Source organism: Vigna radiata, chromosome 8 (genome assembly GCF_000741045.1).
Source record: "Vigna radiata var. radiata cultivar VC1973A chromosome 8, Vradiata_ver6, whole genome shotgun sequence".
Taxonomy (NCBI): domain Eukaryota; kingdom Viridiplantae; phylum Streptophyta; class Magnoliopsida; order Fabales; family Fabaceae; genus Vigna; species Vigna radiata.
In genome coordinates, this window is record NC_028358.1 from 38820187 (window position 1) to 38845897 (window position 25711).

General features: G+C 30.2%; 2 protein-coding genes across 9 annotated transcripts; one reads left to right on the forward strand and one right to left on the reverse strand.

Moving 5' to 3' along the window:
• Window positions 1-583: 583 nt before the first annotated feature.
• LOC106770978 (probable S-adenosylmethionine carrier 2, chloroplastic) lies at window positions 584-6784 on the forward strand. The gene is made up of 12 exons (XM_014656840.2): window positions 584-761; window positions 1066-1170; window positions 1657-1739; window positions 2607-2683; window positions 3426-3516; window positions 4747-4800; window positions 4876-4971; window positions 5330-5419; window positions 5789-5840; window positions 5926-5987; window positions 6141-6221; window positions 6299-6784. Exons 1-12 carry the CDS (start codon window positions 728-730, stop codon window positions 6416-6418), a joined length of 945 nt encoding a protein of 314 aa, XP_014512326.1. The 5' UTR covers window positions 584-727; the 3' UTR covers window positions 6419-6784.
• Window positions 6785-7551: 767 nt separating this feature from the next.
• On the reverse strand, window positions 7552-16205 carry LOC106772299 (carboxypeptidase SOL1). 8 transcript variants are annotated; one of them, XM_014658619.2, is made up of 15 exons: window positions 16020-16205; window positions 15511-15580; window positions 15307-15402; window positions 15080-15110; window positions 14917-14973; window positions 14032-14163; window positions 13183-13305; window positions 12748-12852; window positions 12271-12317; window positions 11602-11727; window positions 11407-11509; window positions 10177-10239; window positions 8886-8969; window positions 8473-8536; window positions 7552-8091 (listed from the first exon to the last, which is right to left on the reverse strand). In XM_014658619.2, the coding sequence occupies exons 1-15, from the start codon at window positions 16114-16116 to the stop codon at window positions 7778-7780; spliced, it is 1512 nt and encodes a 503-aa protein (XP_014514105.1). In that variant the 5' UTR covers window positions 16117-16205; the 3' UTR covers window positions 7552-7777. The 8 variants fall into 8 exon arrangements, with proteins under 8 accessions (XP_014514105.1, XP_014514104.1, XP_014514106.1 ...); XM_014658618.2 differs by having other exon boundaries at window positions 15511-15583; window positions 16020-16204; XM_014658620.2 differs by having other exon boundaries at window positions 14068-14163; window positions 15511-15583; window positions 16020-16203.
• Between the last annotated feature and the right edge of the window lie 9506 nt (window positions 16206-25711).

Here is a 25711-nt window from a genome sequence, read left to right on the forward strand (position 1 = left end):
ATATTAACGTAATAGTATTTTCTATATAAATTTAATCAATCATATACAAGTTGAAAACTTTCCCAAATAATCCTAATTGCAAAAGAAATTACTCAAATAAAATACCAAATTCTTTACTGATTTTTTCTGCCATATTTTTCTTTCAGGTCCAATATATATCATGAATCAATGCTAACAATTATTCATACTAAACCAAAGTAGAGAAAATAATAAAGACATTTCTTATATTCAAATCGCAGTGCAATTTTACTGCCACTGGGATGGATCATCGTTATCATCACTATCATTTATTTTAACAAAATAAAAATTCGAATTTTGAAGAATCAAATTCCAACTTATTTTAAATTGTCTGAAAGTCATTTTAGGTCACAGAAATGGATTCTCTTAAAAGTTTATTTCTGACCTACTACAGTAGATAGGTCTAGTTATATAATTATTCAATAAGTTTTTTGGATAATTTTTTTGGGAATTATTTGATAAAAAAAATTCGTAAAAATGATTGACAATTGATTATTTTATTAATAGTATTTTTCTTAATTTTTGAAGCAATCAACCTAATTTTTAACCTTATTATTAGATAAATAAATAAACGCATCTAAAACCCATCTGTTGCAGGATTTGGCTTCTCCACCCGCCGTAAGCGAGTACAGCAAACTTGGTTGGTTGAATTGTCGGAAAAAAAAAAGTTGTTTTTATTTGATAAAGCTTTGATCTTTGCACACTGCCCATGAGCTCGAAAGTTCCCTCCCCAGATTCAATTGGTATTCCACTCTTTCCCACTTCGTTACTGAGAATCATAGTGGCCATTACTCTGTCGCATTCGACGTGGGTTTTCCTCAAATTTCAATTTTATTTTTTGTGACCTTGACTTTCATTCTGACTCCATTGTTAGCCTAAAGGTTCTTCATGCCTGTCCTTTTTTTCTAGAGTCTCAGACTCAAGGAGGACTGTGTTATTTTTAAGTTAATATTTTAAAAGTAATACCTTGAAATTGCTGTGTCAATCTGTTGCCAGAGGTTTGTGCTTTTGCATTACTTATCTTGAACAGGTGACTTGTCTGCACAGATGCATTGAAGTCTAAAATGTCTGTTCAAAAGGACACAGATAAGTTCTTCATGTCAATCACTGAAGGAGAGAAAAAGCCATTTGACTTTTTACGTGTTCTATATGGTAAGTTTTTCCATCCCAGTTGAAGATTGTTACATACATGGATAAAAGAATTGGAATCCTTTGTTGTTTAAACGGTGTTAGATATATGTTCATCAACGGTGTCATTGCATTATGCCTATATCGCGTGTCTATGTTACATTTCGAGCAGATAACGAGACCAGTGACATTTATGGTGTTAAAAATTTCAAAGCATTGAAATTGTAATTGCTGTTTCAAATACTCGTTTTTCCCCCCTGTGTATACTATTGTGAATTGATAACCATGACAACTTATGCTGTCTTAGTTGGATTTTCCAGTGTTTGGCTCCATATTTTACAAGAAAATTAGTTGACGATGTTTCTATTTCTATGCATAGTTATGGTTCGTGATGCAGGGTATGGCATTGGAACTCAAGTCATTAGTTGCATCTAATCATGCATCTCTAACTGTCTTTTGTTATTAGTATTTTTTGGTATGACATATTTACAAATATTGATCTAATTGTAGATGGTTGCATTGCTGGAGGTGTTGCGGGTGTCATGGTAGAGACAGCATTATACCCCATTGACACAATCAAAACTCGACTACAGGTGAATTATGTGTATATATTCTAGACCTTTAAATCTAGTTTTTCTTTGTTATCATCTGTTGGGTGACGGTTGAAGGGAAGGGAGCTAGGAAGGAAACAGAAATAACCAAATTCATTTATATAGGAGGAAGCATGTATTGTAGTTAATGAAAATGCAGTTATTCAATTACTGAATTCTGTAAATGTAATAATTGTCACTTAATATGTGATATTCAAATTGTATATTTGCGTGAGATATTGACTTTGTTCAACATTCATTGTACCTTGTTTGATGTGAACTCTTATGCTAATGGAGCACTGTGATGAGATTGCTTAACTTGTGATATTTTAATCCTCATAGGGAAGAAATAAGAAAATGGTTGGAATTATGGTGTTTTCAGCATAGAATGAGGAAGATAGAAAAAAGAGAACGAGAAAATGAATTGATCTTAGTTCAGTACGATGATGTTTATATTTTCATAAAACCAAGAGTACTAATCCTTATTTATAAATTTTATTCTAATCATATCCTAACTCATTGAGGGAAACTAATCATGATGGGATAAGAAAATATAGTAACCAATCTTAGCAAGGGAATAAAGGAACTAACTTTCGAGGATAATCTAATATATGATAAGATATTACATAAATTCTAACAACAATATTAGTTCTGTTGTATTTTTTCATTTTCCCTTCATCATTTCTTCTTAGAATGAGTTTGTACTGTAAGCCACTAAACATAAATCGACTTTGTCCAATGCATGGAATTCTTCCGTTTGTGTAACAATTAACTTGGCCATTTTATCTGTCTATAGTTTCAGTGTCAAAATTGTAGAACAAACACACTTGCAGCAATTTTGATTTTATAANTCATTCATTCCTATATCAGGTTGCTCGTGATGGAGGAAAGATTGTTCTGAAGGGTCTGTACTCTGGATTGTCTGGAAATCTTGTTGGTGTCTTGCCGTGAGTGAACATTTTTTTTTCCATATTTACATCATTTCTTAAGGCAATTACTTTTTTTGTCGTTTATCTTGAGTTTTTGTTTTTCACTTTATTCTTTTCCACAGCAAACTTATTTGGATTCGAGCTTGTTAGATGCTTTTGCTTATGTGNCATAAACCTAAGCATGTAAAATTTCTATTTCTAGTTTTACCTATTAGGAATTGACTATAGGATTTTGTTTTTATTCTATAATCATTTTTTGAAATATTTTGTAACTACTTGTTCTGAATAAAGAATTTTTTTCTTTATTTTCTTGAAGGTGGTTTGTATATTTGTACTGGGGAGAAAGATGGAATGCATTCTGATTTTAAGCTCAGTAAATATGCAATAGCATAGACACTACCTGNTATTTCTGTACTCAGAACTATTTCAGCTTCTAGAGCTCATTACTATTACGATTTAGGACACAAGTTAACATTAATGTTGTTCTAACTTATAATAACAGTATGAGCAAAGCATTAGAAAGCATAATTACCTTTTACTATCAGTGGCAATAGTTAGAGAGGATCTATTTTTTGAGCATTTCTTGCTTTCACTTTCTATATCTCAACGAGGAAGATAATAATACTTTTAATCTATCCACTGCAACAAGATAGTTTTTCCAGGATACATTGACCTTAANATTCTTTTATTTTGGTAAAAACATTGGTTCTTAATTGATTATCAGCATTTATGCCTGATAGACCATTCTTCCTCCTTGCAGAGNGTNTGCAATTTTTATTGGAGTGTATGAACCCACAAAGCAGCAATTGCTACAGTCATTGCCTGAGAATCTCAGTGNTGTGGCTCATTTTGTAAGTTGGCTATCTTTTCTAAAAGAAACAATCTCTTCAAATTAACTATGCAGTGACTTTGTTTGCCATGTGCCACCAACTTCCATCTTAGATATGTATGTGATTATGCTCTTCTCCTGCATACAATTTTAGAATTCTGATGTTAATTTTTATGACTGTATGCCAATTTTCTGGTTTCATAGCATTGCTTAGCAAGTTAAATCCTAGGATACATAAACCAGGAGTGACAGCAAGATGAGTAGATAACAAAAAACATGAGAACCCAATTCTTTGATGTATGATAGTGATGTGAAAGGGTACCACCAAATCATATTTACAAACATGTTCTATTATTTTATATGCATATTGAAGATACTTTTCAACCTTTGTAAACGATATGGGGGAAGACATTGCAAAGTAAAAATGTGATGATGCCCCCAAAGTCAATCTCGTCCAATTTTAAATCCGAAAGACCTATCATGATATGCTATATTTAGTAATTTTGTTTGTTCTCTAAATTTACAAGAAATTTCTCCAAAAATTTTTATTAACCAATCCAATAAGATAGCATATTTATAATATTTTGCTAATTAGCCTCAGTCTGCATGAGGTCCGGTTTAGATGAGCTCCTCAACAAGCACTTATAAGGGAATAAAATAAAGAGGTAAAATGCATCAAGTTTTTCTCATTGGTTAAAATCAATTTATGTACCTCTGATTCTTTAGAAGTTCTCTCAAGTTTCATCTAACTTATTCAAAAGCCAAAGTTTATAACTAAATTTTAATTTATAGTTATTCAAATAGCATGCACATGCTTATTGAGAAATTTATCCAAACTATGTCATAGCTGGAGTAGCACAAGCTGAAGATGAACAGTGATATAGATTTTGTACCTAGGCTTATGCTTGGCTTGAAAGGGGATTTTCTAGTTTGATGTGCACTTTATGCATGTTTGTGCTTTAAATTGCCGTCAATTTTTATTATTTCTCGAGCATAAATTTACATTATCTGTGGTGCCGTAGAAAAAAAAAAATAGAATGCATATAAACAGAAACAGACAAATAGAAGTTATAAAACTTATTAATGACTACTAGTTAACCAAACTTTTTGGTGAGTTGTGTTAATCACCCGAACGTCAAGCTTGTCTTCAATGATTGGCACACAAGCCACTTAGCCTGGTGCCCTGGCCTTGAAGTTGGGCTGACATTTCTTTTCAATTTTTGCTATTCTGATATTCTGAAGCTGATTGCAGGCTGCAGGTGCTATTGGAGGCATTGCTTCTTCTNTTGTTCGGGTTCCAACTGAGGTAATTAGCTTTACTTCTTTTACTGCCAAGCATTTTCTGCTTTCTTGAACTTGGAATATGTCCATGTCTTTGTAGGTTGTTAAGCAAAGGATGCAAATTGGGCAATTTAGATCAGCTCCAGATGNTGTTCGTCTCATTGTCTCAAATGAAGGTTTTAAAGGTCTTTATGCGGTATGTGTGACTAAATTTCACATTTTTGGAGTCACCATTGATTGGTTATTAATTTCTAGGTAGCATTTGATTTCTGCTTTAAAACATTGTTCCTGGTGGTGCCTTTTATTCAGAGAACTCTGGAAAGCAATATATGTAAGTGAGAAGAGATACGTTGTTCGAGTGATCAGAACCATAATGCCTTTTTACATTATTCTTTTAGCTTTCCCATCTTACATGCTATTTGAATATTATATATATATATATATATATATATATATATATNTATATATATATATATATATATATATATATATATATGAACTTTTTTTTTCTTTTTTTCCTCCTTTGATCTCTATTTTTTTTTTTTATATTGTAGGGATATGGTTCTTTCTTATTGCGAGATTTACCTTTTGATGCCATAGAATTATGCATTTATGAGCAGCTCCGTATTGGGTATAAATTAGCGGTAAGCTTGCTATTTGAAGTGTCAATTGATTTTGATGGATTTCTATAAAAGTTGTTTTTGATTTTAAGCCATCTACTAAAAAATGAAGCTTCTGTTTCTTGTAAAATTGTATATCTGATTTTGTCAGAGTTGAAGAAAAGTAGTGCCTAAAATTAGTAAGGTTGTGCTTATTGGAAACTTTGTGATGATTTTAAAGTATTTATCGAATTTATGGCATCAATTTGTTAGATATTATTGTAATTAGCTCANGAATAAGGAATTTAAGTGCATTTAGTTAGCTTTCTAATTTCAAGCATATATATTAATACTATAAGATTTATTACAACAAAAGGGTGGGTAAATTGTTTATGAATTTTTGTTTCCTTACAGGCAAAAAGAGATCCTAATGATCCAGAGAATGCTATGCTTGGGGCAGTGGCTGGTACTAAATATCTATTAAAACCTCTGTTCTGCCGAACTTGAGTTGTTTGATTTGAACTGAGAATGGTGAATTTGATACCTGACAGGTGCCATAACTGGAGCAGTCACAACTCCTCTTGATGTAGTAAAGACCAGATTGATGGTTCAGGTAAACACAATTATTTTATTTTTTTCATTATTTTAAGGAAATGTTTGGGATGGCACCCAAGTGAAGATGCTTTTTATTTTTTTGTTAACGGTTTGCTATGTTGGTTTGACTCTTAGAAGATGCTTTATTTGAAGTATTTGTGACTAACTTCAGGGATCACAAAATCATTACAAAGGCATCAGTGATTGTGTGAGGACAATAGTTAAAGAAGAAGGAACTCATGCTCTTTTTAAGGTATATTCATTGTTCTTACTTTTCTTCAATTCAAAAGCTTAATATGATTAACTTTGTACATTTGCACTGTCCTGCAGGGTATTGGGCCTAGAGTTTTGTGGATAGGAGTTGGCGGTTCAATATTTTTTTGTGCTCTTGAGAAGACAAAGCAAATACTTGCTCGGAATCGGCAAACCAAAGCTGAGATTCAGAAATGAGTTTCTTCTAGTTTTTCTTCAGCTTCATTCCTATAATGGTGCCGGGCCTGAAAGGATGAGCTCAAGACAAGCCCTTTTGGACCTGGAAATTCAAGCCTAAATTGAAATTCGGGCTTTGTCATAAAGCCTGAATAAAATCTTCCCGGAGCTTTCTCTAAATAGGCTAACAAAGCAGAGATTGGAACAGATGTAGATCTGTTTATTTATTTCATCTTTTTTATTTTATTTTTGCAGCCCTGAAAAATTATTCTCTTTTGTTTTATTTAAAATACGAAACAATAAAGTGCAGAGATATGGAAAGGAAGAGAAAATTAAGTGTAAAACGTGTTTTCAACCTTTACAACCCTCTGCATGGAGAGTGTAAAATTGAAAGGCTATTGCTTCTTTCACCCCCACAATTACTAACTGCACCCCACAATAAAAGGAAAAGATTTAAATTTATTTCACCATTGACAGTTCTAGAATGGTTCCGGAAAGCTCTTTCTTGAACATATTTCTTATGCAAAACTTATTCCAGAAAATGTATCCAAGAATAGAAATCTTATTCCAGAAAAACTTATTCCAAAATGTATTTGATGTGTTTCAAAACTTGTATTTCGAAATTTTTATTCCGAAAAATGTTTCAAAGATCATATTACGAAAATCTTGTTTCGAAAGTTTTAAAAAACTGAAATTTTCAAAATATATAATCCGAAAGTCATTTTTACGAAAGGTAAAATGTCATTTCAAAAATTTGAGTGATGCACGAAAAAATTGTAGGAGTGCAGAAAGAAATAAAAGCCTAATTCATATGAACATCTTTGAAATATATTTTTAGTGTCGAAACCTTCCTTTTAAGCAAATGAAATTGCTTCCTGCACCCTAACAGTTTGAATTTATCTTTAGGAACACAAACAATTCCAGATTTTTTTTTTCCGGACAGCAATCACCCCCTCAGATAAAAAATTTCCGGTAGCTTTTTGATGGGGTGGATGAAGAAATGTGATAGGGTGCAGGAAGCAACAACACCCTTAAGCAAATAATGTGATTCACCCTTAAGTCATTTATAATTTCCCAAACATCATGGCTATTTGTCTGAGTCTGTTGGACCGTAACCATTAATTGCCTACCAGTTAATACATTGGTCAGTAGAATTGAATATTTTGAGCAACGCTCTTTTAATTTCCGTTCTCTTCCTTTCACGAACTGAAGTGTACCAACAATTGAAGCATTGAATAAGCATGAAGGAACATTATCCATCTTCAGAAATATTCATATGGATATTGTCCTACTGTCTTCAAACAGCACCATTTAGCCATCTGAAGGAATCGAACCTTAATGTACAACAAATCTTTTAATACAAACAGCATTTCAATAACTTTAAACCTCGACAGTTTTTTTTGACCCCGATAACTGTCTGCTTGTTGGAACTTTGATTTTTGCTCTCCTCTGAAATAAAAAAAGCAAGAATCCTAAAATGACAATCAAAATAAAGAAAACTTCCAAGTGAGCCCCCCATAGAAACTGAACAAATTCTTGTGTGCTTTTACTGTTACAGTCACAATCATAGACATTCTGCACCACACTTTCTTTGATACTGACTTCAGGATCAAGAACAAAATCCAATGTCACAGGTCCATCATCCAACCAAATAGTTGTGTTCTTTGATTTGTAGCCAATCATGGTAGCCACCACTGCAATTTATATTGCGAAATTGATTACAAATAATAAAGAAACTGAATATAGGGCTGAAAAAAAGGGATATTATCATCTGGGTTGGGATGACATCTATATTCCATCCAGGAATTTCTCACTAATGTACAGTACAGTCTGAATTCCCTTTATGTTCAATTTAGAGCCAAAGTTCCACATGAATTCAATTTGTTGAAATAATAGGGAACTAAATGTCCTAGGTCTTTTATTTGATGTAATAATTTACTGGTCTTCAGAAGACTTGAGATCCCACCTGGATTTACCAAATTCTGAGATTTGCATTTCTTTTATTTAATTATTTGAGAAAGTCTTCAGGGTAGGCTTCAATCTGGAAAAATAATTTGAATTAAATATAATAATACCTTCGTATTTATCTCTTGGGGCAAGAAAGCGATGATAGTCACCTAAAGTTTTCCCGGCTGTAACCTGCTAGTCCAGATAATTAACAGATACACAAATTAAACCACCAAAGTGAAGAGTGAATCAAACATGCATTTGGGAAATATCAAGAATTGTAGCAACAAACAAAACAGCCGATAGACTATCAATTAAAATACGAAGTTTAAACTTAAAATATCATTTTTATCTAATAAATTAATTGGTCAAATAATATGCAGTACAACTACAGATCAGTATAAAACAATTTCGCATTGTTATCTAATTGAACACAAAATGTGCAGATATATTCTTCCTGCGCGGAAAAGACATACAGAGAGGAGGGGGATAGAGATAAATTTGAAAGGAAAAATGCAAAAAAGAACATAGTCTCACATACTGTATAATTTATTCCACTGACAGTTATAGAGCCTGGTAATGGCTTTCCATCGACTGAAGAGTATATTCTTCCATGCACTCCTGTCTAGAGAGTACAAAACAAAATGGTGAATCGATCTAAATTCGAAGCAGCTGGAGCAACACTTTAGACATATGCAAATATAAGAATCTGCTAACCGATCTATGCATATTTTTATCATAACATAAAAGGTTATCCTTTTATAAAAGAAAATATATCTAGTGGAAAGGATAAAATACAACTAAGCCCAGCAAAACAAAAATATGCAACTGTGAAAATATTATTGCACATCTTATTTCAAGCATTTTGAAACTGAATCTTTCAGGTTTCCTTCAATGTTTGTAAAATTCAAAGGGAAGAACATTATTAGAAATCAAAGGAAACGAATCTGTCTGGTAAAGGATAATGTGCACGTTAGTAATTGATAGAAAGAAGTTCAGTGTGCTGAAGCTCCTTTTTAAACTTTCCTTTTCCTTGTGCAAATTTCCCTTCGAAAATATTCTGAGTAGATGACCACAAAAAAAAAAAAAAAAAAAAAACAGGCTTAATAACCTTAGTTGGTAAATTGGTATAGAGGATACATGACACAGTAAATTCATAGTTGCTTGGTTATGACATGCCTGAGAATTCGTGGAAGTTTATGTTCTCCTTTTCTCAGGATACATTCACAATGCTTAAATACGTTTTCGATCTATTTTCTATTAGAATGGAATCTGAAGAAGGGTGAGTGTAATTTCTTTTACGTGTGTAATGCTTGCATTTGATGCGGATTTTCAGTGTTAACTGTAACTAAAATGATGGGAGAAGTCCAGTTCCATTAGAGAGAACATGGAATTAAGAACTTACATCTCCTTATTGTCATATTTTATGTCAAACGGTCTCTATCAGCATTCTCCTTGTGCACAAAAGTGACCATATATAGGGGAAGTAATTTCAACAGTCAAAAACAAAATATGATTTTATCACTAGGAGCTATTGAACTAGTAGCCATTATAGTATGTTGTATGTAATGTAATTAGCATGTGTTCTCAGACTACACACTTTTATAACAGACGGTAAAGAGCTTCATTCTCTTTATAAATTAAAACTTATACATATTGTCAGAGATCACTTGTATACAATTATACATTCACTCCGGTTGTTGTTTCCTACAAACTCTCTCTTGACTATTAACAAGAACCATTAAAGGGCTTCTAGAAAAATTCTGAAGCAAAAGACAGGATAATTTCACATAGTTACTTAGGTGTAAAGCATATGAACAGAAACAGCATACCTTCACCAGGCTTGCCACAAGATTAAGCAAGCTCATTTTGTTGTATTTCCAAAGAATAGGAAGCTGCACATTAATAAAGTAAACATGTGTCATCATAAGAAACTTTTAAAGTAAATGATAACCAATTATATGTAGATACCAAGCATGCAAACCAAGTATCTGACAGATACATGGAGCTAGGATACAAAAAATGGAAAACAAGCTCCTCGCATGCAGAGTTAGATAGAACTCTGTTGAGATTGAAATTACAAAAGAAAATACAGGGAAGTAAAAGAAATTTTGCAGATGCATAGAATACCCCACCCTTCCCAAAGCCCCTCATCCAACTTTCTCATTCTTGCCAAGCCTTGCTTCTCTTCCACTTTCTCCTCTTAATAATTTTCTATGACAAAGTTCACACTTCACTCGTCCCTACCATATAATAATTTTGTTGCCCCCTAGAGTTAATATTCCTTTCAACCACCACACTGTCAACGTGAAGCTAGTGCCTTGGGGTCATACTTCTATATGCCTACCACTATCTCATTCTCGTGCTTATGTTGGTCAAGAGCAAATCCAAAACAGTGCAGTAAAAAGAAACTGAAATAAATTACGTCTCACAATAGTTCAAGTCCAACTTCTTTTTAAATAGAATGGAGAAAACTCATGATCATTGAATCTAGAGAATTATTTTTAATAATGGAACACGTAAGATCTGGGTAAAAATATTAAAAATGGATGAACAGTAGTAGTTGTATTGTTAGGTCTCCAATAGATCCGACAATGTCACCTAGAAACATGTCCTCTTATCCTACTTGTTTTGACAATCAAAACATCCAATTGAATGCTTGAATAATGTCAAAATGCATCCCAAGTTTATCTGGGGGTTCTTGGCTGGACCACTATTCCTATCACTTACGATTTTCTTGCTTTTTTTGTGTTCTATTGTAATAATTATTTTGGAAAAATTACATTCACACCCCAAGGTTTAATATAGTTGCACTCAATAACTCCATTTTTTTCACCTTAAACAAACCTCTCTTAATTTATAACAACATATTGCCATATACTTTTCGCATTAACACAGACTTCCCCATTTCTTATGCATTTACAATTATCAAGGGAGGTCAAAGTAAACAGACAAGAAAAAAATATCAGGTGTAAAGTGTAATTTGTCTTAATTAGTTTTTCCTATTCTGCATATACTTCTGCAATTTTAAAGACTGCTCGGAATTAAAAGTTAGAACTAACCTCAGTAGAATTAGGCCATTTATTATCACTAATTTCCAAGGTCAACTCAAAACATCCAGCATGTATGTAGTTCCAATCTTGCATTCCGCCATATAGAGGATACCTGGAGAGAGTACCATTTCTAAATTGTGCACACATTAAAAGGAAACAGATTTCAGTAATAAACTACAAAACAATACATTCAGAAAACAATACCAAGCTGCTCCATTTGTAATTCCACTGAGAAATTCCTTGCTTGAAGACATGTTGTAATGAGAATGACTATAGATACTTGCCATAAAGCGAAATGCATCATCATCAGGACACCCATAGTACTTTGTCCTGTAATTTATTCATATCAATAGACATATTCAACACAATTGGAAACATGTCATTATACATTTCTAATGTAATGCACAGAAGATGGCCTGAATAATTTCTTAATAATTTCACATATAGTTTTTCTTGGTCTCCCTTTACCTCTAACAATAGGGCTATTTTCTACCTGATTTACTCCCCTTATTGTCAGCTTCTACTAGTCTTCTTCACACATGCCCAAACTAAGGCATGTTTCTACCATCTTTTCTACAACTTACTTTAACTTTTTCTTTAATGCATATATATTGTTATCCGATCTTGTCTAGTATGCCTACTCATTCAATGCAGTGTTATCTTATCTGCTATAGTGACTTTTTCTCTTTTTTACCATCCAACATTCAGCTCCGTAAGTCTTATAGTTGAGGTAAAATTTTCCTATCCGAAGAAAAACGGTGAGCTACTGAAATAGCTTTTATTATGACATAGGAAACACATAATGAGTTGCAAAGTAGACACAAAATGCAAATTAAAATAGTGAGAAATGAATACACCAAAGTATTTTACGACCTTTTATCTTCAGAACCATCCCACGGATAATTTGCAACAAGTGCACCCTGAGGTTTCAAAGAAAAAGACACCATTAATAGGCAAAGTCTGCATACATGAAAAATACTAATGAAAACGAGCTATAATAAATTCTAAAGTATCAACTATTCTGGGTTATTTCACATTTTCAACCATAGAATGAAAATACAGTGAATGTCAGTGAAAAAATGAACACAAGTTTCAATGACTTTTGACAAATTTATCTTGTTGCCATTAAACAAACCCATAAAATTCTGCTTAGCAGTATGTATATCTAATGGTGAAAATTGAAAGATTGCAGAAAGAAACCAAGGATGTAAATTTTTTATGTATAGCAGGATCCCTATATATGCAAGAAAAACTGGAAATGAAAAGTTGAGTCCAGAGTATACTTCACACAAATTAATGAATTAATAAATCAAGCAAACAAGATATTATCTGAATCCAAAGAATTAATACCCCATGCAACGTGGCAGATGCTGTGAATCGTATATCTCTCAACCAATTCATTATTGCTCTTGTCTCAGGCTGCCGGGAATCCTCGTCATCATTTAAAGAAAAGAACTGATTTTTTGAATTCAAACATTGCAGGATAACGTTTAGAAGATAGTTAGCAAGAAATAGCAGTAATTTTAACAAACAATTTGACATATAAATTGCAACTTTAAACTTAAATTAAATTCAAATAAAAGGTAAAAATATGTATACATGCACATCCAAAAAGTAAAACTAAAGGTTATAATATTAAATTCTCATTCAACATGAAAACATCAATATTAATTCTAATATTAGAATTTTATGTCATAGTAACAGTGAACATCGACCAATCTCATCAACATATTGTATACATTACACTTACTATTAGTAATAGAAGACATATATATCTATATATACCTGGTCAGGAAAATCCCGATTCAAATCAATATTATTAGCATTACCACGCTTTCTTAAACTAAACCCATCAGGATTCATTGATGGAAGCAGATGAAGGTGCACATTCTCCACAATCAATTTCGCCTGAAACATTTCACTAAAAGTCGGACAATGTAAAAGTAAAAACAAAATAATCATAAAATAATGTGTCACTGACAAAATGCAAGATATGAACACTGAAGCAGGTTAAATGAATTCCAATATACCAAAATATAGTTCATATATAATATTGAATGGATTTGGAACATGAATAGTCGTTTAACATTCACTCATCTGAATATTCATACTAACAGCAGGAAGGGAAAGCCTTATTTGATGATTTTCTTTCTATTTTTTCATTATAAAAGATTCAAAAGACTGGCAAAAAATGAAGAAATTGTTATCAGGCTGTCCCCAATTTTTCCACAATATCAAGGATTATGAGACTACAACCTCAATTTAAAACCTTTATTACAACAGCTTATAATCTTCAAGAATTTGCACCAGTATCAGTAATGTTCTTTGTGTTGTCATAGTCAAAACTATTTATTAGAAATTACACTTGTACAAGACAGATCTGTCTTTAGCATGTTATTACTACTTAACTAGACATTATCATTCTATCATCATTACTATTTAGTTAGACATTACAATTCCAGTGCATGTGGCATGAACAACTGTGATGTCTCCTTAAATGTATCTATAGTAAAGTTCAGATAAGTTTTCCCCAAACAATATTCCTAACTATTTCTTATGTAGTTCTTATGATTTTCAGACAGTATCAGCAATGTATCAGCAAAGGCACATAACTGTCAAACATGGGAAACATACCAGATTATATCTGTGCAAATAAAGGAAGAAAAATACCAAAGGATCTTTCAAATAGTTATCACATAACCAATTGGCCAAATTTATAAGAAGCTCGCGGCCCACAGGTTCATCACCGTGCACATTTCCTATATACTGCATCAACATAATTTTGGTCAGAGTTGCTGAATAGAAGACCACAGAACATTCCACGGAGATTTAATTAACAAAGCACAAAATGATAAAGGACACAAAATAATGGCAAAAAAATGAAAACACAAATATTCCATATATCAGTAGAAAAAAAAACAATAAAGAATTATTTATTGAGAGAGAAAGCAACATATTGTTAAACCTTATATGCACAAAAATCCCAAAAAAAAAAAAAATAGAGTAGTCCCTCCTGAGATTATTTTGCATCCTATTACAGTTTAACTGAGATAATTATTTTAGAGGGGCATTGAACACGGAGTGGGATTCTTATGACCAATGTCGTCTACGCACTTACAAATCAATGACTTCTTTTAGACTTCAAATCTTTGAATTATTTGATCACTTACTCTGAAAAACTTCTGCCAGTTCAGTAAATTGATGCATGCATAATGCATTAGTGTTCCTAATAAAGAACAAGAAAATTTTGGAATATCAAGACAAGTATACCATATGACACGGATAGGAAATTGATGAACAAGAATTCTTAAGTAATAACCATTTAATAAAGTTGGGAATAAAAAATGTTGAAGATAAATGAGTGGAAAACTTATTTCAATCTACTATCCAATGTATCATCGTATTCTTAGGTTAACAGTTTTAAGTGTATGTAATATTTTCCAGTCAAAAAGAAGCACAATTAAATAAAATAATATCATAAGCTAGTTGCTCCAATGGTACTGGGTCGCAAACACTCACCTTAAAAGCAGGTTTAGTCTCTTCTTCTCCTGGCTTGTCAGAAATCTCTATCACCAACTATACGGAATGGAGGAAAACAAAAGGCGATGACAATCAGTAATATGAAACTTATTTAGATTTAAGTTTAAGCAATAAATGAGTTCCTAAAAGGAAAAGAAATTACCAGTGGAAATCCATTTACACTATTCCCAATACTGATAGCCCATTCCAAGAATCCCTCAAAGAGAGAAACAAACTGCAAGTCAGTTGAGCAATTGCAAGAAGAACAGACCTTTTAAGAAGTTCATGTATTCGTAAATGGAGGATTAGTGAACAATAAGCTCTAATGACCTCTGTTGAGGCATAATTTTGAGATAGATAATTGAGAAGTGTACCAGTATGAGGAATCACCTGTATATCCTGGAAATGTTGCTGCATCTTTGTCCAAATTCTTTGATGGCCCATTCAAGGTCATCATTGGACATATATCCTTGTGTCAAATCAACACTGATAAATAACATAATAAATAAACATTAAAAATGAAAACACATTAAATGCCGAACAAAACATAGTAATATCTACGTAGCTATCCAGGAGAAGATCCATTATGATTACCTTATCTGAGCCTGAGATTCATTCTCCAACAAATGCCTTGTACGACTTGCATTACTAGAGTCGTTGAATTCTTCTAATACCGAGAAAAGCACGAGTTAGAAACTTAAAATTCAAAATTCAACCTTCCAGACTAAACAGGAAAGGTTATCAAGCTACTCATTATGACAACATATAAATTCTGAGAACGTTGAAGCATTTCATTTCAAACTCCTAATGCAGGAAATTGAAACAAAAATAAAGAGAATATAAATCCAGATGCAAGTCAAGATAATTTCCACAGTCTCATCCGTTCAGAACCTCGAGAAGTTCAACAAACAATTATACCGAGTTAAAAATATCATAAAATAAAAAGTTCCGAACCTTAAATATAGTTATCACAACTTAATTTCTAATGCAGCCAAATTTACTCAAATAACGCAATGGAACCGAGTTAATTCAAATCAACTCAAATAACTGAAATAAAACAAATACACAAAAGCAATTAACATGGTTTGAGACACGAAGAATACCTGAAGGAAGAAGGGTTTGTTGCAAGGAACCCTTGGCAAGAGCAGAGGAAATTGTGGAAGCAAAAAGGATAAGAAAGGATAGCAGGTTCGTCTTCATTACCACGGACGTGGACGATGATGTCGGTTTCAGGCATCAGGCTAAGGTTGTTTGTTCGTTTTGCTGCGATTTAACTGGGTCACACTCACGTGACGTGAAAAATCCAAATTTTCAAATTCAAGCAATTTTGTTGCCTTTTCTCTATTTGGGCTCTAAGTGGCTTTCTCTTTCCACCTTCAGCCACTTTCTTCCTGCACCTCCATAACTTCCTTCCGACACTTTCATAATTTTCTTTTTCTTTTATTTTATCTTTTTTTATCGTACAATTTAAAAGTATTTTTTGAGTTTTAGATTATGCAATTAGAATAAAATTTTGAATTTAACTGTAAAAAATTTTCTTCTAAAACAATTATTTTTAATTACACAATTTATAAATTAAAATTAACTTCTAAATTATATAATTCAAAAGCCAAAAATGATTTCTAAATTATATAATTTGAAAGTTGTTTTTTTCAAAAAAAAAATTAAAATTACATAATTCATAAATTATTTGACAAAATTTAAAAGTTACTTTTTACTTTTATAATTGAGAAAATAAAATGGAAAAAAAAAATTATGGAAGTGCAGAAAGAACCGCTCAATCTTCATTCGCCCGTCTGTGACTTTGGAAGGTCCATCAGATTCTTTTGATATATTCTTTGAGAAAACAGCTTTTCATATCGTAAAAGTTATTTTCGCCTTTTACAAACTTTATGACAAAAATTATTCTTTCAACTAAACTTTAAGCTGAGATGACCTGTTATTCTTGTAAGACCTGCTATTTTTTTTGCTTATAATATGGTGCAGAGATGCCAACGTTATTAATCAATTATAGCACTATCTTAATTAAAAATTGAATTTACGTGTTCAAATACGGTATTTATAGAGAAATTATGCGGTATTCGTACGTATTATACAGGTTTTCATCTTTACATTCTCATGTTTATACAAAAAAACAATGCATCATTCTTACATAGTGTTCTTAACATAGATGGTGCTTGTGTGATTTCATATATTACTCTCATACTATTTATATCTTACAATAATTAATCCTTACTAATTAATTAGACAATGCTGAATTGATTCAGCTGTTGAATATGTTGTCCCCATGTGGTTCTAAGTTGGATAAACCAAGTTTGGTAAATGATTGTTTTCTCCATGTTGCTTGAAATAACGCATGCTCAAATGACTACCATAATCGCGTTGGGATAAAACTGTAGCTTCAACTTGCAAGATTTTCTTTTATGCCAAATTGCTTTTAAAGTGGATAAGATTGTATTTTTAAACAAAAAATACAAACCAATATCCCATTATAATTCACATCGTTATTTGATTTGGATACTTTATTGATCACTGTGGTTCACAAAAAAAACCTAATTTTCTCATTATCACGTCCATGTACTCACATAAATCATATTAACCTGAGATTTATTTAAAAATCTAATAACCATCATCATTCATCTGCTTACAACAAAATACAGTTAGACACGGACAAATCTGAAAGTAAACAGAAAAAGAAAAAGAAAAAAAAAGTAGGAAAGTGGAAAACGAAGGGAAACGTTACATCAGAGAGTGATTAATTCCTCTTATGCTAAGTAGCCGCCCAAAACCTTTATTATAGCATATCAGTTGCCGACACAGTGACGATTGTAGCGCGTGAGCCCACACATAAAGCATCTAACACCCTAATTATGGACACGTGTACGGTGTATGTGACACGATGCCATTGTTAATGTAAAGTATTTAATCGTTAAGTCCATTACGGTAAGAGATTGTTTGGGCGTTGAAACTGACAAGTGTACCAATTCTACCTGGCTATCGTTATTCCGTAACCGACTATACCTTCTTCACCGCGCTAGCTTATTACCATCATTCTAGATTCTTCTAATGATCATATACAAAATTACAATAACAGTCTTTATTAATGCATCTTTAGTGTAATTTCGTAAATTCTATATTATTTAGTTCTTAATTAGTATTTGATAAACAACGGTTAGCAAGACATTGATCAAATTGCAGACATTAGTTCTCGCGTATGTTTTCTTAAGATATATAATTGCATCAAATTATATCACCGGGAGATGTAAACTTTTCGCAAAAGTAACACCGGAATAAAAAAATCAATTCTACAAAAAAATAAATAAAAGTAATATACTAATCTTACTTTTAATTTGAAACTATGCCAGCAAAACCTTCGTCATGTTGTTGCATGTGAGTTTGGCAATAAATAAATAATTATTTATTAGTTTATTGTCGAAACAAAGACTGATGGTTCTCTTGACACTGCAGCAAAATGATAACAAAATGGGACCACTCTCTTTTGAACACTCTTTAACATTAGCCATTTTTTATAATAAAACATCTAAATTCTTTCTAACTAGTGTCAGCCTTTTTCTTATTTATTTTTATTTAAGTGTTACTTTCAAAATTCATCACAACATTAATTGTTAATACTGTGATATGAAAATGAAAAAAGATAAAATAGAAAACATTTTCTATTTTAAAAAAAAAAAAACATAACCAACTTTTAGAAACCAACTGAAGAAATGTGATATTTTTACATGATGCACGTTTAAATGCGGGTTTATAATATAGATAAAAAAATTTATTTTAATATGTTTTCTGTTTTCATATAAGAATTCAAAAGAAGTAAATGTAAAAGAACATACAAATAATTCTTTTAATTGGATAAATATTTCTATAATAGGTTATTTTTTTTTCTTCATTTAGTTGCATGAAAAATTGTTTTAACTAACCCCGAGGCATAAAAGGGTGTTTTGGTCAAAGAAAGATTAGAGGAAAGTGCGCATCCCGAGCACGTGAAGACAAACGACTTAATGGAGCCAATGAAAATGAACCAGGCAAACCATATGGGCTATAATATTATTTTTAGACAAACAATGCTTTTAAAATATCGTGAGAATTTGAAAGTATAACATTTTGGAGAGAGAAATTTAGAAGATGACATGATGTGGATGATGATGATGATGGTGGTGATGATGGTGGAGGAAGTGGGACCCAGGTGGAAGTGGGGTTGGAAATTTGAATTGTGAAAGAAGTTAAGCACAGTGAGAGAATTAGATTTGTGTATATCTTAAAATGAGAGGTGATTGGGTATGGCGGAACCGAGTTGACACGGTGGACTCGGGAGCGAGTGAGGGAAACAAATATCCTAGGGGTGCGTGCCTCTACCACCAGATATTTCTTAGCTGACCCAAACGCTGCCCGGGAGCTCCCAGCCACTAGTGTGCCACGTGGCGTCTCAAGGCAGCGCGATGCGTTCACCGGGCAGGGACATGTTACTGAACAATTCTGACTCTACACTCTCCTCCTTCCAACTGCCATTTGCAAATACTCACACAGACAAAATCATGAGAAAACACGACACTACACTCTTAGACAAACTTACTTATATAACTCAGACATTAAAAATAACTTAAAACATCGTCTTTAGAGTTTTTTATTAATAAAAATATTACTTTAAAAATAACGATAAATGTAGCATGTTTATCCTGCACTTTTTTTCCTTTGAATTCATGTATCAATTATATGACAACTAAAATATTTCCAAATCCAATAACCATCGTCAACCTTATGATAACATGAAGAATAATTATTATTTTATTATGTAATATTTAAATTAAATTAATACAATTATAATTTAAATTCAAAATAAATATTATGGAATTGGGCTATACATTTTTACTAATATGTATCTACCTTCACTGGAAAAAAAATCATTTAAAATTGGAAAGACATTACAATAAAATCTTAAATAATGAGTTAGACAATGTAATGATTGATTTGAAAAAAAAAATTGGGACAAACTTAAATTTTATAAATTTATTATTTTATTAGGTCTGAGTATAGTAATATTTGGTTTGATTTGATAGAGATAAAAGAAGTATAGTAATATTTGGTTTGATTTGATAGAGATAAAAGAATAATTGATAGTTGTGATTTTGTGTTTATTAGGTAGAATATTATTTTATGATAGAATAAAAAGATTTTATTTTTAAGTAAGTTATATTTTATTGTCGGTATTTGTAATTAGTCTAAGTTCCAATTTACACCTATTTAAAGGTTGTTAAAGTTTAATAAAATTAAAGAATAAAATTAGCTGTGTATGTCATGATGTGAGTATGTATAACGAGACATTCCCAACAAAAGTATATGTAACAAAAATGAAAAGATAAATTACCGATAATACTAAAAATTAATATTTACATGTATTACACTTTTGTGATATAAGATTTTTATCTGTTATTATATTTACACATTATATTTTTTATATATTATTTGAGAAAATGATTTGTAAGATTTTTTTAAAAAATTGAGTGGTGTTTTTTTTTCTCTTGACAACATGACAAATATTTTAAATCAAGATGTTAAAATCAAGGCTTTTATCTTGAAAAAGAAAAATAAAATATAATAAAAAATGGAATGTAAAAACTAAATAATCTGAAAAGGATTAAATATATTTTTGTCACTTAATTATAATAAAATATTACATTCGAAAGTTTGATTTTATTTGTTTCTATTGTTTTTAAAATAATGATTTTAGTTATTCACTTTCAACTGCATTAAATTATATCCATGTGGTCAACGATGTTCCAATTAAGGATATCCAATGTTGACACGTATCACGTGTTGATTTTACTTTTTTATTAATGAAAAATATATATTTTACAAAATGAATAACTGTTTGTCAATGTTTAAATGTCTGAAACGTTTTACTTGAAACTAATTGTTTTAAGCATATCTCGTAGAAAAAAAATTCTTATACAGATAAAGATAACTAAATTTAGAAAAAGAAAATGATAAACTAATATTTCTTTTATTTGCTCATTCTGTCGTTGCAAACAAGGAAACAAATATAGCAGAAAAATTGTGTGAAATAAAATAATATTAAAAGGTTTATAATAAATAAAAATATATAAATACAAGTATGAAACTATATACTTTTGAGAGATGGGCATTGACATGTTGAAGGTATGATGGTAAGTTGGAAAGAAAACCGGAACTGGAAGAGCACTTCCCCTAGTTTAGTTTAGGTTGCTTTAATATTTAATTTAAGACATAAAACAAACAGTATACGGAAATCACTTTACACAAAGGAATCTCCCCTGTCAATTAGCACTAGCAGCTACCGATGGTATCTTTCAACCACCACTAATCAACGTGTCTATTTTTAAAATCCAAAAAGAAAATGCACTACTAATTTCTAAAACAACATTTACGCACTTTCAAAAGATTTAATTGAATGAACTAAAAAAATGCTTTCTTTGTTTCATGAAAAAAAAAAGGGTTATTGAAGCCAATGAGTTTAAGTCAACCCTTTGCGTGATATGCCAAGAATACAATTTGTGTCTGCCACGTATGACCAGTCAGACCAATGTTCGCTCCAACATTATGGACCTCCCAATTTTGTCAAACATGTTTTTCGTTGACTTTTGAAATGCCATCATTCTTAAATTTTATTTGCAAAAGGAAGTTTTGGTCATCTTCTTTTCCTCTTTTGATACATACAAAATCTTATCTTGTATACTAATTCCAGCAAGTTATGAGAAGCAAAACTTATAAAAGGCAGCACACGGAAGATTTTCTTCGGTTAAGTTTTCCAGAGTCACATTGTTTATTAATTATGACTAGGAATAAGTTGAAACATATATTTTTTTCTAAAAATTAAGATTAAAATTATAAGAAAGTTAATTTATACATCATTCATGATAATTTTCTTATTGAGAATCTAAATATGAATTTAAGTTTCACATTAAATACAAAAAAATGAGAAAATAAAATATTATATAATTTATTATTATTGTGTTTTTTTAATAAACTTTCTCCTTAATAAATGAAACATTTTTCATGTGTCAAACTATTTTATGTAATTTAGAAATCGATATAAAAAAATTAAATATATTCAAATACAACTTTTCCTTTTAACTTAAAAAAGAATATAAATGAGAAAAATGAACTCGAAAAAAGTTGTTAGAAAAAAATGATGTAATCACTTGAGTGAACACCAGTACATTTCATTAGTGTAGTGTTTTCTCGAAAATTATATAGAATTTTTTTCTAATAATTTATTTTGGTGACCAGTTAAAAAGTTTTACTATATATATTGAAAAATTTCTTAACAGAAATTCAGACAAATATTATAGTGATACTTACTATTTAAAATATTTTTATATTATCAATGTGAAAAAATTCAGAAAACTCCCAAATGACCGACCTCGTATTAGTTTCCTCATAACAGGAAGAAATATCTATCACAGTGCACTCGACAGCGCAACGCACCAAACAAAACCTCACCAACTATTTTATTCTATTATTCACCTCTTCTCCCTCCAATAATTCTACTTTTCCTATACCCACTTTCCTCATTTTCATTCTTTTCTTTTCCCTCTTTCTATATTTTCGTTATAAAATATTACAGAAAAAACTTCCAAAATCCAGAAAAAAAATTGAACTACAGTTTAACTATTTACGTTTTAATTCAATAATGTATTATTGTGTATTTGTTAATTATTTTAATACTTATTTAGAAATTGTAGATACTTTAGTCGAAACGAATCTGTTGAATCATACCGTGATCGTCAAATAAAAACTGATGGTCCAGATTAATTTCACGTGACCTTTAAATTTTATGATTTTATAATTATTAATTTCCGTTTAATAATTATGATTTATTTTCCTACAGTTTTACAGGTGTTCACGTGTCTTGTGAGTGGAAAAATATATTATTCGCGATCGATTCCGTTTTAGTGTGGATGCGAGAACAAAATAGAAACGTAATATGAGATAACACGACATTCCATATATATGAGATAATACTACTGAGAATTATCAACCTTACTTAAACTAATAAAATTGAGATATTAAGATTTATGTTTGTTTTAAAAATAATAAAGGTTGAAGGTTCAAGATATATTTAATATATTATCATTTAATAAATTCTAATAGTTTCTTCTCAGTCACACTTTCCTACTTTTATTCTTTTAATTTTTTATTATATGGGTTATATTTTCTTGGTTAAAAACTAGAAGACATAAGAGATTGTCATATGATCCATCACCTCTTATTTAAAAGTAATTTTTATTTTTTTCTCATATTTCATTTTTTTTTTCTTTTGTGTGTGATTTTAAAGTCCGGATTATTTTTACTAGTTATTTCTTCTATCATTTACTAAGCATTAAAAATACATTGATGTTGGTATATTATAATTTTCTTTAATACATTTTAAAGCATCATAATCAATATCTATCATGTATTTTAAAGGCACGACAGCAAAACTCAATAGAGAATCTCATTTGCATTAGATGGTTATAAGTTTTGCTAGTAAGATATTAATTGGTTTGATTAATTTATGCTTAGTAAAAATTTATAATGATGTGTTCTTATTTTTTAATTATGTATTTTCATAGTAAATTAAAGTTTTTGTTAACCTATCTTATTTTTTGAAAAATTATTTCAAATAATTATAAATTATGTAATTTTGATTATGGTATTGTATTGAATTTATGATGATGAGGTGTGTTCATGCGTGCAATTTCACATACGCAAATGTGTGTTTTAAAATTACATTGATAAGATTTGGAATTTCTTAAAATAGATTGATGAGATTTAGATTCTTTGTTGACGAAAAATTGGCAAAGATATTAGTTAATATGTTAATTTTATGTTCAATTTGACTTAAAAATACTTTATTGGATGTACTTACATGTAAATGAGGTACACATGAACATTTGATTTATGTTAAAACAGTTAAAAAGTTTTGGCATGATTTTTATTATATTTGATTGATGTACATATGATATATTAGTTCTGTATATGAAAATCTAATCTAGTAGTGTAACTTTTTTAGAAGTGTCACTTTGGGTGTGTGATGATGATACATGGGATAATATTGTGCAATATATATTATTAAAGATCTTATGTTGATTAAATATAAAACCTGATTATAATATACAAGTTGAGGTAAATCTCATCTAAAAAAAAATTAAATTAGACGTAAATTCACTATCTTGGTATCAAAATTATAAAAGTTTATCTTAGTTGAGATTTTGGTTTATCATGTCATCTAAATCCAATATTAAATCTTTAATAATTTCCATGTTTAATATCCTTACCATAAGGATTTGTGTTGAAAATCTTACATTTAATACATTAACTAAAAATTTGAACTGAAATTGCACTTTGCATTTGTATAGCTTATGTAAAAGAATTGCAGGTAAACAGAGAAAAAGTAACTCAATAATGAAGAGATGAAAATAAAGGAAAGTACGTAGTTATGGTAAGAGAAAGAACTCCAACAATAGTAAAATTAGTAAAATATGTGAGTATATCAGAATAAAAAACAAAGATTACAACAACTATCTCTCTCTAAATACAAATAATGTAGAGATTAAGGTTGAGAACTAATGTAAAGATTAGAATAGCTTTATTTATTCATGTATGTTTTATTAAATATGTTTTTCCTTATAAGTGTGTATAAATACAAACTTGAATGAATTTTTTGAGTTAAGACAAAATTGGATGCTTCGATAATATTTTTTTTTTACATCAAATGTACAAACCTTAATCATGACATATACAAGTACCATAACTTAAAATAATCAATCTTATAATAGAAAAAAATATTTAAAATAGAGTTTAAAAAAATAATAAGTTATTATTTATTTGAATACACAATAACATTTTTTTCTTACTAATAATAAATATACATATACTTTTTGCTATTAATTTACATTATTAATATTTATTTTATTTATAATATATTTATTTATATTAGTAGTTTATAGTCAATATTACTTTTTATATAAATATAATTTTAATATTATTTTAAGGTATATATTATATATATATATATATATTTTTCTCTGTAAAAAATAATTCATTTATATTAATTAACTAATTGATTTTTTACATGTTACTTAAGTCAAATACAAAGCAACATATTATAACAATATTAATCTACAGAAAATTTAGGGCGTGTTCTTTTGTAGTGATTGGATGGAGATGATTTGGAAGAGATGATTTGAATGAATTTGAATGGATTTGAAGGTAATTTTTTTGTTGTTTTTTTGAATGGATTTGTGAGTATTTAAAAGTGGATTTGGAAGTAAAGTTTATGAGAATTAGTGTAGGATTTGATTGATGTAACAGATAAAAAATTTGTTTAATTGATAAAATATAAAAGATTACCAAAATACTCTTAGTTATTAAAATAATATAAAATTATAATTATTAATGTTATAATTAATTAATTTTTAATATAAAAAAATTATATTATTATTATACTTTTTATTATAATGATAATAATAACGATTATTATTATTGTTTTATTATTATTATTATTATTATTATCAAAAGTAATATAATAATACTACACTAAATTCCTTCAAATCTTTCCTAATATGAAAGATGGGAGATTGTAAATAATCTCACATTTCCATTAGCACCATTAGCTTTATTTTCTTTCAAACGAAGGACAAAAGTCCTCCATCTCCATCTCCTTAAATCGCATTAAAATCCGCTTAAATGAACTGAGCATTAAACAATTTTTTTTAAGTGCTTTATATAAGAGGACTTATTTAATAGAACTATAAGAGGT